This window comes from Oncorhynchus mykiss, chromosome 6, assembly GCF_013265735.2.
Source record: "Oncorhynchus mykiss isolate Arlee chromosome 6, USDA_OmykA_1.1, whole genome shotgun sequence".
Lineage (NCBI taxonomy): Eukaryota > Metazoa > Chordata > Actinopteri > Salmoniformes > Salmonidae > Oncorhynchus > Oncorhynchus mykiss.
In genome coordinates this window covers 48,945,436-48,964,264 of record NC_048570.1, presented here as the reverse complement: position 1 = coordinate 48,964,264, position 18,829 = coordinate 48,945,436, and the positions used below count along the sequence as shown (strand labels likewise).

At 40.4% G+C, this 18,829-nt stretch overlaps 1 protein-coding gene across 2 annotated transcripts in view; it reads right to left on the bottom strand.

The window, feature by feature from the left end:
• The window catches only part of LOC110526072 (regulator of G-protein signaling 3), an 85,099-nt gene extending 69,826 nt beyond the window's left edge, over positions 1 to 15,273 (bottom strand). Inside the window, exons 1-8 of one of the 2 annotated variants that reach the window (XM_021606673.2) lie at positions 14,990 to 15,273; positions 14,234 to 14,284; positions 13,760 to 13,818; positions 13,250 to 13,344; positions 13,012 to 13,080; positions 12,272 to 12,332; positions 11,261 to 11,399; positions 9,978 to 10,057 (exon numbers count right to left, since the gene is read on the bottom strand). In XM_021606673.2, the coding sequence (XP_021462348.2) occupies positions 9,978 to 10,057; positions 11,261 to 11,399; positions 12,272 to 12,332; positions 13,012 to 13,080; positions 13,250 to 13,344; positions 13,760 to 13,818; positions 14,234 to 14,284; positions 14,990 to 15,068 (633 nt within the window). In that variant the 5' untranslated portion in view covers positions 15,069 to 15,273. Of the gene's footprint in view, positions 1 to 480; positions 707 to 9,977; positions 10,058 to 11,260; positions 11,400 to 12,271; positions 12,333 to 13,011; positions 13,081 to 13,249; positions 13,345 to 13,759; positions 13,819 to 14,233; positions 14,285 to 14,989 lie in introns of those variants that run through there. The other variant, XM_021606674.2, reaches the window with a different exon arrangement.
• Between the last annotated feature and the right edge of the window lie 3,556 nt (positions 15,274 to 18,829).

The window sequence follows — 18,829 nt, the reverse complement described above, 5'->3', positions numbered from 1 at the left end:
GACAGGGATTTTTTTCTTGGATTAAATGTCAGGAATTGTGAAAAACTGAGTAGAAATGTATTTGGCTAAGGTGTACATAGGAACTCAACTGTGCAGCTCAGATGAAATCCCCGAAGCTTCAAGTATGAACAGCATTCCTCCAGCAAGTCTTTGCTCGACCGGTTGAACATGCAAACTACAGTACCATCCAGAATATTGACATGACTGAAACTAACTTGAAGCTACCAATACAATCCCCTATAGGTACAGATCTCGGATCACCTTCCCCCCCAATCCTAACCATTAGTGGGGAAAATGCCAAGATCAGTGTCTAGGGTCAATGTCCCCCTGCACCTATCTAATAAGAGCACTGCTAATACAACACTGCTGATATATTATATGTATTAGTCTCCCAGTGCACACAATCACAATAATCTGAAGTTCCCCAGTCCTTCTCTACCCCTCAACTGTGTCAGACCTGAAGAAAGTAGTGTGACAAACCTGAGGCAGATTCCGTCCGATGCAGACCCTGCAAAGCCCGTGGATGGTATGCATAGCTTCAGCAGATTAAATTATACATGCGGCAGATAGCATATTATTCAGTAGGATATCAGACAGAGCAAGTGCAATGTGAAGTGGGACCAGTAGCCTGCTTTGCTGGACTCTAATGCTGTGAACCAAGCATTTCCACTCATGGGAACCCAACTCGACAGAAGAATAGCAGGAAACCACCTTCCAACCCCCAACCTGTGGCCAAGCAGTATGTCTGTGCTTGATAAGCCAACGTGTTTCCTGAACTAAACAGGCACAGTGGTGTCCCTCCACTCTCGGTACATTTACCCTAGTCTCGTGTGACTCATGTTAACCCACACACAAATTTCCAATAAATTTACTTCGTCACCTTCATGGAAGGACTAGGAAGGATGGTTTTAGTAGAAAAGTTTATTGTACTATTTTCTATTTATTTCCAAATTGTATCTTTGTGTTGTTTTTATTGTGTTACGATTAAATGACTCAACATAAGTTATTTTTAATTTCCACCACAGAATAACAGTAATGCTTTGGACAGCAGACAATACAACAACATTTTTTTCAATCGTAAAGAAATGAAAACATTATTCAAAAAGTGAGGGTTTGTGAATCCCTGATTCTGAGGCGAAGAAAAGTTATTTGTTTGACCAGCTTCCACTGTGGGCTGAAAAGGCCCCTCCCTCTACAGGAGGGAAAACACAGAGTGCTTCCAAAATGGCACCCTATTCCCTGTATACTTTAGTGCACTACTTTTGACCAGAGCTTCATAGGGCTATTCTCATAGGTTCTGGTCAAAAGTGGTGCACTAGGCTACATGGGGAATAGGGTACCAATTCGGACACACCCACAGTACTTGTAAGTGGAATCAAACAGCAGATTAAACTTAAACACTGCGATGCCCCAGCTTCATATTACAGCCAAAATGTTGGCTTTTGCTACTTCCCATCTTTGTCTGTGGGACTAGGAAACGTAGAGACTGCCAAGCGGACCGGGGGAAGGTGGAGTAAGAGAGTTAGAGGGCAGGACAATGAAGTGCTATTTGAAAGACACCAACATCAATAGCCTACACTTCCCTGTCATTATTTTGCCTTTTTCTATTATCAGCATAATCACTTTTAACTTATTACAGTAAGAGTGGGGGGCGGGGGGAGGTCCACCATTGACATGATTGGTTTGTGGATGTTTTTGCTAGGCCATTCCTTTCCATTAAAACTCTGCTAGAGAAATGCTGACGCAAAACCTAATAGCAGAAGTCAAGTTTGACATTAAAATGTAAAAAGATATGTATGGGTATATATGGGTAAGGCTATATATACACACAGAACCAGTCAAAAGTTTGGACACACCTACTCATTCTAGTGTTTTTCTTTATTTTTTACTATTTTCTACATTTAAGAATAATAGAAAAGACATCAACACTATAAAATAACACATATGGAATCCTGTAGTAAACCAAAAAAAGTGTTAAACAAATCAATATATGATGTGCCTTGTTAAAAGTTCATTTGTGGAATTTCTTTCCTTCTTAATGCGTTTGAGCCAATCAGTTGTGCTGTGACAAGGGGTGATATACAGAAGATAGTAAAATACCAAGTCCATATTGTGGCAAGAACAGCTAAAATAATCAAAGAGAAACGACAGTCCATTATTTTAAGACATGAAGGTCAGTCAATCCGGAAAATTTCAAGAACTTTAAGTTTCTTCAAGTGCAGTTGCAAAAACCATCAAGCGCTATGATGAACGTGGCTCTCATGAGGCCTACCACAGGAAAGGAAGATCCAGAGTTACCTCTGATGCAGAGGATAAGTTCATTAGTATTACCAGCCTCAGAAATTGCAGCCCAAATAAATGCTTCACAGAGTTCAACAGACACATCAAGATAAAATGTGAATATCTCAAGATCAACTGTTCAAAGGAGACTGCGTGAATCTAGCCTTCATGGTTGAATTGCTGCAAAGAAACCAGTACTAAAGGACACCAATAAAAATAAGAGACTTGCTTGGGTCAAGGAACACGAACTATGGACATTAAACTGGTCGAAATCTGTCCTTTGCTCTGATTAATCCAAATGTTATATTTTTGGTTCAAACCGCTGTGTCTTTGTGAGACGCAGAGTAGGTGAACGATTGATCTCCGCATGTGTGGTTCCCAACATTAAGCATGGAGGAGGTGGTGTGATGGTGTGGGGGTGCTGTGCTGGTGAGACAGTCTGTAATTTATTTAGAATTCAAGGCACACTTAATAAGCATGGCTACCACAGCATTCTGCTGCGATACACCATCCCATCTGGTTTGCACTTAGTGGGATTATAATTTGTTTTTCAACAGGACAATGACCCCAAACACACCTCCAAGCTGTGTAAGGGCTATTTGACCAAGAAGGAGAGTGATGGAGTGCTGCATCTGATGACCTGGCCTCCACGATCACCCAACGTCAACCCAATTGAGATGGTTTGGGATGAGTTGGACCGCAGAGTGAAGGAAAAGCAGCCAACAAGTGCACTGCATATGTGGGAACTCCTTCAAAAAGGTTGGAAAAGCATTCCAGGTGAAGCTGTTTGAGAGAATGCCAAGAGTGTGCAAAGCTGTCAAGGCAAAGGGTGGCTACTTTGAATAATATAAAATATATATTTTTTTAAATTGGTGGGGGGATACTACATGATTCCATGTGTTACCATGTAGAAAATAGTAAAGATAAAGAAAAACCTTGAATGAGTAGGTGTGTCCAGACTTAAGACTATATCCAGCTGAAGTCGGAAGTTCACATACACCTCAGCCAAATAAATTTAAACTCAGTTTTTCACAATTCCTGACATTTAATCCTAGTAAAAATTCCATGTCTTTGGTCAGTTAGGATCCCAACTTTATTTTAAGAATGTGAAATGTCAGAATAATAGTAGAGCAAATTATTTATTTCAGCTTTTATTTATTTCATCACATTCCCAGTGGGTCAGAAGTTTACATACACTCAATTAGTATTTGGTAACATTGCCTTTAAATACAGTAGTTCAACTTGGGTCAAACGTTGGGTAGCCTTCCACAAGCTTCCCACAATAAGTTGGGTGAATTTTGGCTCAATCCTCCTGACAGAGCTGGTGTAACTGAGTCAGGTTTGTAGGCCTCCTTGCTCGCACATGCTTTTTCAGTTCTGCCCACACATTTTCTATGGGATTGAGGCCAGGGCTTTATGATGGCCACTCCAATACCTTGACTTTGTTGTCGTTAAGCCATTTTGCCACAACTTTGGAAGTATGCTCGGGGTCATTGTTAATTTGGAAGACCGATGACTTGAGATGTTGCTTCAATATATCCACATAATTTTCCTACCTCATGATACCATCTATTTTGTGAAGTATTTCGGCTTGCAAGCCTCCCCCTTTTTCCTCCAAACATAACAATGGTAATTATGGCCAACCAGTTCTATTTCTGTTTCATCAGACCAGAGGACAATTCTCAAAAAAGTATGTTATCTGTCCCCATGTGCAGTTGCAAACCGTAGTCGGTTTGTATGGCGGTTTTGGAGCAGTGGCTTCTTCCTTGCTGAACGGCCTTTCAGGTTGTCGATATTGGACTCGTTTTACTGTGGATATAGATACTTTTGCACCCGTTTCCTCCAGCATATTCACAAGGTCCTTTGCTGTTGTCCTGGGATTGATTTGCACTTTTCACACCAAAGTATGTTAATCTCTAGGAGACAGAACGCGTCTCCTTCCTGAGTGGTATGACGGCTGCGTGGTCCCATTGTGTTTATACAGTGCCTTGCGAAAGTATTCGGCCCCCTTGAACTTTGCGACCTTTTGCCACATTTCAGGCTTCAAACATAAATATATAAAACTGTATTTTTTTGAGAAGAATCAACAACAAGTGGGACACAATCATGAAATGGAACGACATTTATTGGATATTTCAAACTTTCTTAACAAATCAAAAACTGAAAAATTGGGCGTGCAAAATTATTCAGCCCCCTTAAGTTAATACTTTGTAGCGCCACCTTTTGCTGCGATTACAGCTGTAAGTCGCTTGGGGTATGTCTCTATCAGTTTTGCACATCGAGAGACTGAAATTTTTTCCCATTCCTCCTTGCAAAACAGCTCGAGCTCAGTGAGGTTGGATGGAGAGCATTTGTGAACAGCAGTTTTCAGTTCTTTCCACAGATTCTCGATTGGATTCAGGTCTGGACTTTAACTTGGCCATTCTAACACCTGGATATGTTTATTTTTGAACCATTCCATTGTAGATTTTGCTTTATGTTTTGGATCATTGTCTTGTTGGAAGACAAATCTCCGTCCCAGTCTCAGGTCTTTTGCAGACTCCATCAGGTTTTCTTCCAGAATGGTCCTGTATTTGGCTCCATCCATCTTCCCATCAATTTTAACCATCTTCCCTGTCCCTGCTGAAGAAAAGCAGGCCCAAACCATGATGCTGCCACCACCATGTTTGACAGTGGGGATGGTGTGTTCAGGGTGTTGCTTTTACGCCAAACATAACGTTTTGCATTGTTGCCAAAAAGTTCAATTTTGGTTTCATCTGACCAGAGCACCTTCTTCCACATGTTTGGTGTGTCTCCCAGGTGGCTTGTGGCAAACTTTAAACGACACTTTTTATGGATATCTTTAAGAAATGGCTTTCTTCTTGCCACTCTTCCATAAAGGCCAGATTTGTGCAATATACGACTGATTGTTGTCCTATGGACAGAGTCTCCCACCTCAGCTGTAGATCTCTGCAGTTCATCCAGAGTGATCATGGGCCTCTTGGCTGCATCTCTGATCAGTCTTCTCCTTGTATGAGCTGAAAGTTTAGAGGGACGGCCAGGTCTTGGTAGATTTGCAGTGGTCTGATACTCCTTCCATTTCAATATTATCGCTTGCACAGTGCTCCTTGGGATGTTTAAAGCTTGGGAAATCTTTTTGTATCCAAATCCGGCTTTAAACTTCTTTACAACAGTATCTCGGACCTGCCTGGTGTGTTCCTTGTTCTTCATGATGCTCTCTGCGCTTTTAACGCACCTCTGAGACTATCACAGTGCAGGTGCATTTATACGGAGACTTGATTACACACAGGTGGATTGTATTTATCATCATTAGTCATTTAGGTCAACATTGGATCATTCAGAGATCCTCACTGAACTTCTGGAGAGAGTTTGCTGCACTGAATGTAAAGGGGCTGAATAATTTTGCACGCCCAATTTTTCAGTTTTTGATTTGTTAAAAAAGTTTGAAATATCCAATAAATGTCGTTCCACTTCATGATTGTCTCCCACTTGTTGATTCTTCACAAAAAAAGACAGTTTTATATCTTTATGTTTGAAGCCTGAAATGTGGCAAAAGGTCGCAAAGTTCAAGGGGGCCGAATACTTTCGCAAGGCACTGTACTATTTTTTGTACAGATGAACGTGGTACCTTCAGGCGTTTGGAAATTGCTCCCAAGGATGAATCAGACTTGTAGAGGTCTACAATTTTTTGAATCCGACTTGTAGAGGTCTTGGCTGATTTCTTTTGATTTTCACATGATGTCAAGCAAAGAAGCACTGAGTTTGAAGGTTGGCCTTGAAATACAGCCACAATACCTCCAATTGACTCAAATTATGTCAATTAGCCTATCAGAAGCTTCTAAAGCCATGACACAATTTTCTGGAATTTTCCAAGCTGTTTAAAGGCAGTGTCAACTTAGTGTATGTAAACTTCTGACCCACTGGAATTGTGATAGTGAAATAATCCGTCTGTAAACAATTGTTGGAAAAATTACTTGTGTGATGCACAAAGTAGATGTCCTAACCGACTTACCAAAACTATAGTTTGTTAACAAGAACTTTGCGGAATGGTTGAAAAACAAGTTAATGACCAAAGTGTATGTAAACTTCCGACTTCAATTGTATATACACTCCTGGATGCTGGCCTTCTAGGCAGAGTTTCTCTGACCAGTGTCTGTGTTCTTTTGCCAATCTTTTATTGTCCAGTCTGAGATGTTTTTTTCTTTGCAACTCTGCCTAGAAGGCCAGCATCCCGGAGTCGCCTCTTCACTGTTGACGTTGAAAATGGGGTTTTACGGGTACTATTTCATGAAGCTGCCTGTTGAGGACTTGTGAGGTGTCTGTTTCTCAAACTAGACACTCTAATGTACTTGTCCTCTTTCTCAGTTGTCCACCAGGGCCTCCCACTCCTCTTTCTATTCTGGTTAGAGCCCATTTGCATTGTTCTGTGAAGGGAGTAGTACACAGCATTGTACGAGATCTTCAGTTTCTTGGCAATTTCTCACATGGAATAGCCTTCATTTCTCAGAACAAGAATAGACTGACGAGTTTCAGAAGAAAGTGCTTTGTTTCGGGACATTTTGAGCCTGTAATCAAACCCACAAATGCTGATGCTCCAGATACTCAACTAGTCTAAAGGAGGCCCGTTTTTAGCTATGCTAACATAATTGCAAAATAGTTTTCTAATGATCAATTAGCTTATCCAAGTTTATAATTTTAAAAGGCTAACACAACGTGCCCTTAGAACACAGGAGTGATGGTTGCTGATAATGGGCTTCTGTACGCCTATGTAGATATTCCATTTTAAAAAAGCGGCCGTGGATAATGGATTTGTTTTTTGCTTTTCTTTCAAAAACAAGGACATTTCAAAGTAAAAAATAATTAAACAATTAATGTTATAGTTAGCTAGTAGTGGGTTACAAAGCCAAACCCTATGCACTTCATCCATGCATCTTCAATTTTAACACATAGTATTATTCATGTCTGGTTCATGTTTGGAAAATTAAAAGAACAATTTCAATATGCATGCAAAAATCTGCCTTCTGTAATGACAGTCAAAATGAAAAACATTTAGCACTGGTGTGACCAACATGCAATCTAATACAACTGTGTGAGTGCACATCAATTCATCATTTACGAATGTTTGATCGCTTCTGAACAAATATTTCCTCCCACATACTAAATTAACCTAAGTTAAAGCCACAATCCTGAGTTTGTGTTTTAGCCCAATGGTAGCACCACCAGTTTTTACAAAAAAGCTGAGCTAGAGAAATGTAACCACATAGATGGTGTTATGGATTCAAGGACTGATCATCCATGACATCAACTTTCAATCATATTTTGAAGCTATACAGTGGCAAGAAAAAGTATGTGATCCCTTTGGAATTACCTGGATTTCTGCATTAATTGGTCATCAAATTTGTGTGCTTAAAGTGTGCTTAAACTGATAACAAATATTATTGTATTTTTATTGTCTACATTAAATACATAATTTAAACATTCACAGTGTAGGTTGGAAAAAGTATGTGAACCCCTAGGCTAATGACTTATTGGAGTCAGGAGTCAGCTAACCTGGAGTCCAATCATTGAGACAAGATTGGAGCTGCCTTGCCTTATAAAAAAAAAAACTCACAAAATTTGAGTTTGCTATTCATAAGAAGCATTGCCTGATGTGAACCATGCCCTGAACAAAAGAGATCTCAGAAGACCTAAGATTAAGAATTGTTGACTTGCATAAAGCTGGAAAGGGTTACAAAAGTATCTCTAAAAGCCTTGATGTTCATCAGTCCACGGCAAGACAAATTGTCTATGGAGAAAGTTCAGCACTGTTGCTACTCTCCCTAGAGGTGGCAGTGCAGAATGCTTAATGGAGGTTAAGAAGAATCCTAAACTGTCAGCTAAAGACTTACAGAAATCTCTGGAACATGCTAACATCTCTGTTGACGAGTCTACGATACATAAAACACTAAACAAGAATGGTGTTCATGGGAGGACACCACGGAAGAAGCCACTGCTCTCCAAAAAAACATTTTGCACTTCTGAACATTTTGCTGCACTTCTGAAGTTTAAAAAAGTACAACTGGATGTTCCACAGAGCTACTGCAAAATATTATTTGGACAGATGAAACTACAGTTTAGTTGTTTGGAAGGAACACACAACACTATGTGTGGAGAAAAAAAAAGGCACAGCACACCAACATCAAAACCTCATCCCAACTGTAAAGTATGGTGGAGGGAGCATCATGTTTTGGAGTTGCTTTACTGCCTCAGGGCCTGGACAGCTTGCTATCGTCGACGGAAAAATGAAGTTCAAGTTTCTCAAGACGTGTTAGCCTATCTGTCCGCTGAATGAAGCGCAACAGAAGTTGGGTGATGCAATAGGACAACAACCCGAAACACAGAAGTAAATCATCAAAAGAAGAAAATACACCTTCTGGAGTGGCCCAGTCAGAGCCCTGATTTAGATGCTGTGGCATGACCTCGAGAGCAGTTCACACCAGACATCCCAAGAATATTGCTAAACTGAAACAGTTTTGTAAAGAGGAATGGTCCAAAATCCCTCCTGACCATTGTGCAGGTGTGATCCGCAACTACAAACATTTGGTTGAGGTTATTGTTGCCAAAGGAGGGTCAACCAGATACTTTTTCCACCCTGCACTGTGAATGTTTACACTGTGTGATCAATAAAGACAAATGAATAATTGTTTGTGTTTTATTAGTTTAAGCAGACTGTTTATTGTTGTGACCTAGATGAAGATCAGATCAAATTTTATGACCAGTTTATGCAGAAATCCAGGTATTTCCAAAGGGTTCACATACTTTTTCTTGCCACTAAATTGTTTGTTTACAAAAACTAAATTACAACAAAAAGATTAACAATGGAATACAACAACCTTCTGTTTTGGGTTATGATAGGCTAAGACAGTTAGTTGTACTTAGCTCATGAACCATTAAGGTATGACGGTACTATATAAATATCAAAAAGCATGTTTGTGATGTAGTTTAGAAATGTATAATACATTTTTATAGGAATGGATAATGCTTTTCATTAAATAACATAAAACAAATCATAGTTTATCATTATATCACTACACTTTATTACGAGCAATAGGTTCAGTACACATCACTGCATTAAAGTAGGATGGCTCTCGCAAGTCTCATAGATCAATGCACTACTCTCTTATTGTTTATAAAGCCCTCATTCAAACTTCTCCTATAACTCATTGTTAAATTACAGACATATGTGCCACCAGACCCAATCACAGGGATGGCTAACTCTAGGGGTCCCGTTGATCATTACCAAATTAAGTACAGTAAACTTTCTTTGCGCCCCATTTATGAAACAATCTGCAGAGTACTCTGCACCTTCATGCTCTGGTGCCTCTAGGGAATGTGTTTTGCTTTTTAAATTGCTTGTAACAAAGTATACTTATTACTTTGTATGTTGTAAATGTAATAAATTGTGTTCATGCAGAGCTCCCTTGAAAAAGAGCACTTGGTCTCAAGGGGACTCCCTGCTAAAATAAAGGTTAAATAAAATAAAAATATGAAAATGTGCCTTTAAAGCTTTTAGAGGCCAAACACTGCCGATATCCATGAATCAGTATGAATTTTTCCAACACATGCTTTGGCAATCACATGGATGTCAAACACACTTCCATCTATACTGTACTGCCCTCTCTAGAGCTAGAAAGGAGGAGAGATGGAGTACTACTCACTGTTAAGCATAGCATATTCTCTGGGCTTGAAGGCAGCACTGTCCCAGAGGCTGGAGCACCATGGTTGGACAAGGCAGCTTCTGAAACATAGTCCAAAGAATCCCAAGCTGAAGCACTGCTCTTCCAAAACATCTCAGCTCAAAAGTAGCAACAATGAAAGAATGAATGAAAGAAACAGCGTCCGGACTAGCTCTCTGCACTCTGATAGAGTGCACTGCTAAGCTTTCCAGTATCGAGTCAACAAGGCTCTGGAGTTCAACTCGGAGAGAGTCGTGTGCTGAGAGCTCTAGGCTGTGGAGATCACTCTAGATTGCGGTTACACAGACTTCTGTTTTCAGAGACACAGAGAAAAAGGGATGCGTCCTATTGCATGACTCCTACCCCCTATCCTGTCACTAGGGCTTCCTTAGTGTAACCTTGGTGATTACAACTCTCTCTCAAGTAACACTCCTAAAACATCCTGGATGAAAGGGAGCCATTCAATGGAGACAATACCATTGGCTGCTTTCGCACATTCTAAACAGCTCCATGTCAGAGAGAGCCTCCTCCTCCTCCTCCTCCCTCTCCTCCTTCCACTCAGAGGAGATCAAACGTAATCGCCTGCATGTCAAAGTGGATGAGAAAAATGGATGAGAAAAGAGCACGTTGAGGTATGTCAGGCATCTCATTCAGCAGCCTGCCTTTCCAACTGAGTTGTTTCCCTGATGTTGAATCACTCAGGACAATCCAAAGTGAAACACTTCAATTAATTTGTTTACGGGACATATCGGTTTCACTAAAGACATAGTTGTCACACCCTGACCTTAGAGATCCTTATTATTCTCTATGTTTGGTTAGGTCAGGGTGTGACTCGGGTGGGAAAGTCTGTTTTCTATTTCTTTGTTTTTGGTAGAGTGTGGTTCCCAATCAGAGGCAGCTGTCTATCGTTGTCTCTGATTGGGGATCATTTTTAGTTGTCATTTTCCTTTTGGGGTTTGTGGGATCATGTTTTCTGTTTAGTGTCTGTGCCTGACAGAACTGTTCGCTTTCTTGTATTTGTTATTTTGGTGTCATCACTAAAAAGACGATGTACGCCTACCACGCTGCTCCTTGGTCCACTCTTCCTTCTACAAACAAGAGCTGTTACAATAGTAACGTTCGAATAGCCATAAAATGTTATTAGATATAGAGTAGCTGCGCAGCACTTTCCTTTTTCACAGTTGCAAGCAGGAAAAATAATGAGAGAAATCTGTCCAAATGGACCCATTTTCCCGGCCCCTCATTATCCGGTGAATCCCACCTACCCCGAGGCTTAGAAGCCAGATGCGCCCGTCTCAATTCACCAGCAGAGTCCTGCCTGCCTGTGAGGTGTCTCGAAGCCACTTTCAGATGCTTGCTTCTCCCCAGCTCTTCGCCCAGGAGATAATACCAGCCACTGATCACCTAGCAGACACAGTATAATATGGTTAGTCAAAAGTCATAAGCCTCTGATGGTGGGGGGTGTCAAAATTAAACACAATCTGTCTGATGATTGGTCAAGAAAACAAGAGTAGGGCATTAAAGAGAGAGAAGAGAATGAATGAAGAGACAGATGATAGAGACAATGAAGAAAGAGGAGAGAATAAAAGAGGTTAAAATAACAGACTGCAGGGAGGTTGATTTTTTTTAAATTCTACTTTGTGACTTTCAGAATGCTTTCATGACGAGGACGTGTAGCAGCGCCAAAGCCCTGCCCAGCTAACTTAATCTATCTCATGACCACCTCCCTCAGGGTTGCATGAACAGTAACTTTGAGGTTCACTGCACTCCAGCAGCTGATGCCCAACCGAAGGCCAGCCCAGAGCCCACAGATGGCTGTTTGTGTGTGTTATATAAAGCTGTGTAGCGGTAAAGAGTGGATGATTTATTTATTTTTTTTAAATAGCAGTTAATCCGGCAGAAATAATTGCCTCGACAGCACAAGCATGTGTTCTGGTCACTTAATGATGTTTGCATGCTGTTTTGCCCATTTTGTGTGTAGATGCTGTTTTCTAGTCATGGTTCTCATCCTAAAAACTGTATATTTATATTCCGGACTCTGCTCATTCTGATATGTCTTCATTTCTTGTTTTTTTTGTTGATATTGTATTGCTAGATATTGCTGCACTGTTGGCACTAGAAACATATGTAAGCATTTCGCTGCACCAGCAATAACATGTGCAAAACTGTGTACCTGACAAATACGTTTTTATTCGGTTTTTCTTCTCAAACACACAACAAAAAACAGGAGTCCCAACCTGTAGTATTAGAAGATAACCCCCACATATTATAGTCACCTTTGATGAAGTTATGAGCGAGTGTGTTCCAAAACTCATGCAGCCCAGGAACTCACTCCTCCTGTAGACACAAGAGCTCCAGAGTTAAGTTTCCCTTAGATCTAGAAACAGCTTCCCCTCCCCCATTCCTAACCTTTAATGGAGAAAAGGCTAAACTGACCCAAGATATAGGGGCAACTATACCCTACATCCACAGTTCCAAAGGGAAACGTCAATATAAATATGACCCTTGTTTTTCTCATTTTCCCAGTCAATGAAAATGTAATCCAAGTTCTCCTTCCTCCATATCATACATGGTAATCTGCCCAATACTGGAACAGCTGACAGGAGAGTGCTTCAAGGAGATGCTTGCCTGGAAATGTGAAATCTAGATCACAGTGAAATCTGCCTAAATTCACAATGATCTGATTGTACTGTCCTGTTTCTCAACCTTTCTGATGCCAGGGACTGTCAAGCTATAGTTTATCCTCTTTAGGGGGCTGCTTACATTAGCACTGTATAACTGATTCAATTAGGGTCAGTTAACCATCTCAGGGACCAGCCAGCAACATTCCATGGACCGGAGGTGGACAAACTTCATCACACATAATAATATAATCAATTAACCATATAATAATACCATAATAATACCATACATTCAACGAACAAAGCTATATACAACTAATAATAAGAATTATAATTCATCATTATCAAAAAATAAATAATACTTGAAATAATGAAAAACATGAAATACCAAATACCTGGAGGATGGGTTGCGATTCCACACAGTGACCAGCAGTCTCTTCTGATAATCCTCCACACTAATAGCCCTGAGTAACAGAGAGATAACACTTTAGCTTATTAAAATCTTCAAGTATAATGCTTTATAACTTGTTGGAAGTATGTAAGAGCTCTCATAATAAGGCTTAACATTTGTATGTATCAAACATTTCAACAGACTGAAGGGGATTTCACAAGAATTTAAAAAACACCACTCACAGCAAAAAGGTCTCAAGGAAGAGAGGATTTTTGCAGTCTAATACAGTTTCGGTCTTCCGATGAGTACTGTGATTGAGGTCTGGGATAATCGCTAGCTGAAATTGACAATAATTGGACTCATATAATACACAAACAGACCAGCAGACAAGACATTTAAAGTTAAAATCTGGGATTTGTTTTTTCAGAAAAACTGCAGCCCTGCCACTTGGTGGGTAAATGTAACGCTAGAAGGTGACATCCATACGGTAGTTGAATTTTTGAACTATGCATTTTTTGTTTATGTTCTTGTTGTTTGTAAAGAATGGAGTAATTGTTTGAACACCTAGGCCAGGATTCAATCCAATTACATATTGTAGAGCCATGTCGATAATGCGCCTTTCACAGAGATAAATGCTGCTTATGCAGGCTCAATCAAAAATTAACCAATGTCAAGTGCGCTACAACAAATGATCAGATTGAATCCCGGTGTTAGTTTCAACTGTAAACAAACTAAGGGAAGCAAGAATTTACCTTGACATAAAAATCACATTTCCTATTTTCATTCCCAAGGAGTCCTCGGGCTTCAATGACTGTGAATGAAGAGTTGTGACGAGTACACAAGAGGTTACACATCCAACCGTCTACTGCAGACCAAATAACATGGAATACTTACACTTATTTCACGTCAATAAAAGAAAATGGTGTTTAATGGGGCAAACAACTTGAGCCCGGGTTAGTTGTCCAAACGGTTTATTCAATCACAGACCCATATTATCATTAATCCTTTCATTAACTTTACCACACATTCAAGATTCAACCACAACCAGGGGCCATATGTATCTAGGAACTAGAGTAGGAGTGCTGATCTAGGATCAGGTCACCCCTGTCTAAGTAATCTTATTCATTATGATCTAAATACCAAACTGATTTTAAATCAGCACTCGTACTCTGAGACCCTTTATGAAAATGGGCCCTGATCTTCAGTATACTGCATAACATACTTACTCTGAATATTAAGGCAGCCATTGTGTGGCATTATTGACACTCTCAGCTGACCTAAATGTGAAAGAAGAAACATTCAGTAGGGCGTACAGTAAAAAAAAAACAGGAGTAAGGCGCAGGAAGGGCTGTCCTGGATCATATGATGACAGTATGTTATTAAAATGTGACAGTTTGCCACATTAATAACTTATTAATCAGATAATTATGGCCTCCATACGGATGATTAGGCATGTTTGATCACATGAAGGCCATAATGACTCACTGAGAGCAGAACTAACCAAGGACTGATCCTTCTAATTATTTTAACTAATTCAATTCCACAATTAAAACTGTAATTTTCAGAGCCTGGGTTGAGTCCCAAATGGCACCTTGTTCCCTATATAGTGCACTACTTCTGACAAGAGTAGTGCACTAAATAGGGAATAGAGTGCCAATTGGGATGCAAGCCAGGGTTGGGTGTAGTGGTAGCGCTGCCAAATCAAAACTGCACACAGTCGAACCCCAGGTTGGCCACTTTCCCGTCATGCTACTCTACTCTCTATTACTCTTTCAAGCGTCCTACTGTTGTGCCAAACATTAATTATTCAATACAAAGGGGGTTTGGAATTACAAACTCCTTTTAGAAAAAAAACCCTGCTACGCCTCCAAAAAACAAAAAACAAAGGCATATTAGGTCATTAGGTTACTAAAACATTAACATATTGTCAGCGTGCAGAAACAAGACAACCCCATAAAGAAAGTAGAAACAGAAAAACTCACCAAAGGTTTGTAAAAGGGTTGAGGACGTCTGTAACTTGACTTTGCCTGAATTTATCACTGGAACTTGACAGTCGTCCATATCATAATGATGCTCAACAGTAAACAAAGACTGAAGTAACTGACTGAAATAAAAACCCTTTTCCACATTACTTGGCTCAATCCATGCTCCAAAGGAATCCTCAATGACCCAAATAAATCAGTTTGTCAGTGAATGTGTGGCCAGTCAAGAGAGAAAAAGACAACTGTGTGTGCTCATAATTCTTAACCACCTTTTAGTTTTGGAAATGGGGGCCCTCTGATTGGTTGGGAACTCATTTGAATGGAGGGAGGGGCCAGTCCACCTGCTGCTACAGCTAGAAACAATTGAGTAACTTCTTTGCTGCGTCAGTGCTCCAGATTGTCCTTTCACACCAGAGCATCATGACGGGATTTCACCCTGGAGCCAGCCACACTCAAAACATGGACCAGACCACTCATGGGCCCCTGGAATGCTCTGAGGAACCACCTGAGCCCTTCCCAACCCATTGAAACCGCTCCAATCTAGCTCCGGGGTAAAGTTTCCCACTCGGCACAGATCTAGGATCAGCTTCTCCTCTCCCAATCCTAACCGTAAAGTAACTGTCTAGCGAAAATCTCACTTTTAAAAGTTCATATTTTGCTACCACATACCGAAACAATGTTGTTGTATTATACTCATATGTGCCAAAGAATAAATTGGAGAAAAAGCACTTCAAAAACCCCACCTCAAACTTGTATCTCAAACAGATCGTTTAAAAATGTTTACTATTTCCTCATAGAGGAGTTTGTCATCCTCTTGAGGAGAATGAGCTGGCCAATCAGCGGTCTACTATCATTCATATTTTTAACGACCGGTACACGCCCACACCATTCTGTTGTTGGGGTACACCCACACTATTACAACAGAACATTTTCCTTTTAACAAGCGAAAGGTCCCTGGCTGGAAGCAGTGCTCTTTGTCACATGCAATAATTACCGTAGTTGTAATAGAGATATTTTTTCATAAATGCCTTATTTTAGAAATTTTAATTCATGCAATGAATATCTGTCAAATTCAGTTTACTCCTTGCTGACAATTCTAGCAGCAGTTTCTGTAGTACAGTGGTTATCACGTACACGTTACACGCGAAAGTTCCCCGGTTTCATCCTGGGTGGAAACAGGGCACTTTGACACATACAATAATTACCATATTTGGAACAGAGAAATCTTCTTGTCATAAATGCCTTCCTTTGGAAATGTTATATTATGCAATGAATATCTGTAAAATTCGGTTTACTCCTTGCTGATAGTTTTCGAATAAGTTTCTGTAGTATAGTGGTTATCACGTTCGCTTAACGCACAAAAGACCCCCAGTTCGAAACCGGGCAGAAACATTGCTATTAGTCATAAGCAAAAGTCACCATAGTTGTAATAGAGTTTTTTTTCATAAATGCCTTATTTTAGACATAAAATTCAGGTTACTCCTTAGTGACAATTCAAGCAGCAGTTTCTGTGGTACAGTGGTTATCACGTACGCTTAACACGCGAAAGTTCCCCGGTTTCATCCTGGGTGGAAACAGCGCTCATGGTGGCCCATTCATTCCTAACAAGCCTGTTATTTTCTGCCAATGTTGTCGTGGCCGAGTGGTTAAGGCGATGGACTATCTTCCTGCGCAGGTTCGAATCCTGCCGACAACGAAAATGCATTTTTTTTCACCCCTCCGGAGGTGGAAGTTTAGTCGTGTTTCTTATACCAATCACATCCTCTCAGATCTCCACAAGTACAAAGGGATTAGTTGTCCATTTGGGATAGGACTGCAGGCCATCTATCCCACCTCCAACCTTTACACACCTGGTTATCCATCCTTCTAGCTCTATAGGCCACAGTAGCATAGGTTACAGGTTTGTCGTCAAGCCACAGATTTCAGGTGAGATCCCATGATACACTCAACAATACAACAACACAATTCTCATGAATAACCATTAAGCCATTTGCTAAGATTTCCCCCATTTTCACATGTGGAAACCTGTTGTCACTCTTACCCTGAAGGATAGCTCCAGACACTTTTTTGGTCCTATCTGAGGCATGTCAAAATGGCCATATTCTGAAGACACTCTTAAAGTCTGCAGGGTAATCGAACTGGCCACATCTAAAGTCAAGCCACAGGTCATACGTAAGAAACCTTGTCAAACCCTAAAAGAAAAAGAAAACTCGATTGCATTGAAAATAACCATTAGGTCATTCAGGTCGCAGACTCCCCTATAGGCATGGTTTGAAACCCACTCCTGACAATTTGTCACGGTTAGGCTTGCACAGATCGGGAGGACCTCAGGAATGTTCCTGAGGTCGAATTGTGTTTCTAACCCTAACTGTTCTCCCATTGTCACCCAACAGCACCTGCAATTTAGGGCCAGGCTTCATTATGGGCGTACTTTTGTCACGCTGTGCTCAGACCGAGCAAGCTACGGTCTAGCGGGGCATTCAAGGAAACTGCCACAGCTTTGTTTGTGGGCATCAATGATGTGTGCTACGCTGCTCCTCTTAACAGACTTAATTGCCTTTTTTTGGATGGAAAAATATTCAAATCATATTGAAATTCATCTGTTAACACTGGACAGTTACTTTAACCATTAGTAGGGGAAATGATAAACTGACCCAAGATCAGCGTCTAGGGGGCAACCTTACCCTCCACCATGTTTTACTGTTGCCAGTTCAGGTGAGCTCTAAGATCCTAGCCGTCCAAGCAGTGGTCTGTTATCTGTTAATGGACTTTCATCTTTATGAGTTACTCATTCTCACCAGCCAAGCAGCAACTTAAAGCCACACTAAAATGGTGATGAATGCCAGAGTGGGTCACAGACAACAAAAGGTGAACAATGCATCCCAAGGTTCATTCCATGGCGTTTTTACAAAGCAAGTAGCACTTGGTTTATGGTATATCAGTAGTGCTAAACGAGTAGCAACTTTTTGACAGGAAATCATACAGACTGTCTTCTAAAATGCACTGTAATGAACGGTAGCCATTGTGTTTTAGTGTCAATGCTTTTCAAGATTTCTAAAGAGTAAAGAAACTACTTTTGCTGCTGCTGTTGCCTTACAACATGAAAACAACATGACGTCTGGCTACACAAGACTACAGCGGCTCTATGCAAGGCTAATGTTGATAACAACGCAAGCACTCAAGCAACAGTGCATGACTGTAGTTTTGATACGGCAAAACAACAGCCTTTTATATAACGCCACATCATATTTTTCTGTCACTGAAGATATACGGCATGTATTGTTTATCAGGGTCACTTCCCTTTTCAATTGAAATGAGCAATGGACTTTACCTAGTAGCCTTAGGGAGGGGAGGATAGGAGAGTGCATACATAGAACTATGAAAAATGACATTCGGTAGGATAGATCATATACAATACATGACACAAATAACAAAGAGTGTAATCGTTCAAATATTAGCAACAGCAGCAAACAACACATTCTTGATTACTACTGAGAACATTTATTTAAAATCAATTGTCGGAATTCCTGAATACAACATTGTGCTTCTATATGAGGTTATAAAATGGCAATTGCCAGGGACCTCACGATACGATGTTACCATGATACTTAGGTGCCGATAAAAAGTATTGAGATTCGACACAACATTAAAGGGGAATTTCACCCTGGCTTTGCGACGGCATATAGTCATTACTATATTAACGACATTACATTTTTATCGTAAACATCACAATTATCCAAACCAGAAGCTAGAACAAGCGCGTTTTTATTTCACTGGTAGAATCGGCAAGTTTGGACTCCCTGTTTATTGAGCTGCTCATAGTGAACCAAAGTCTGGCAT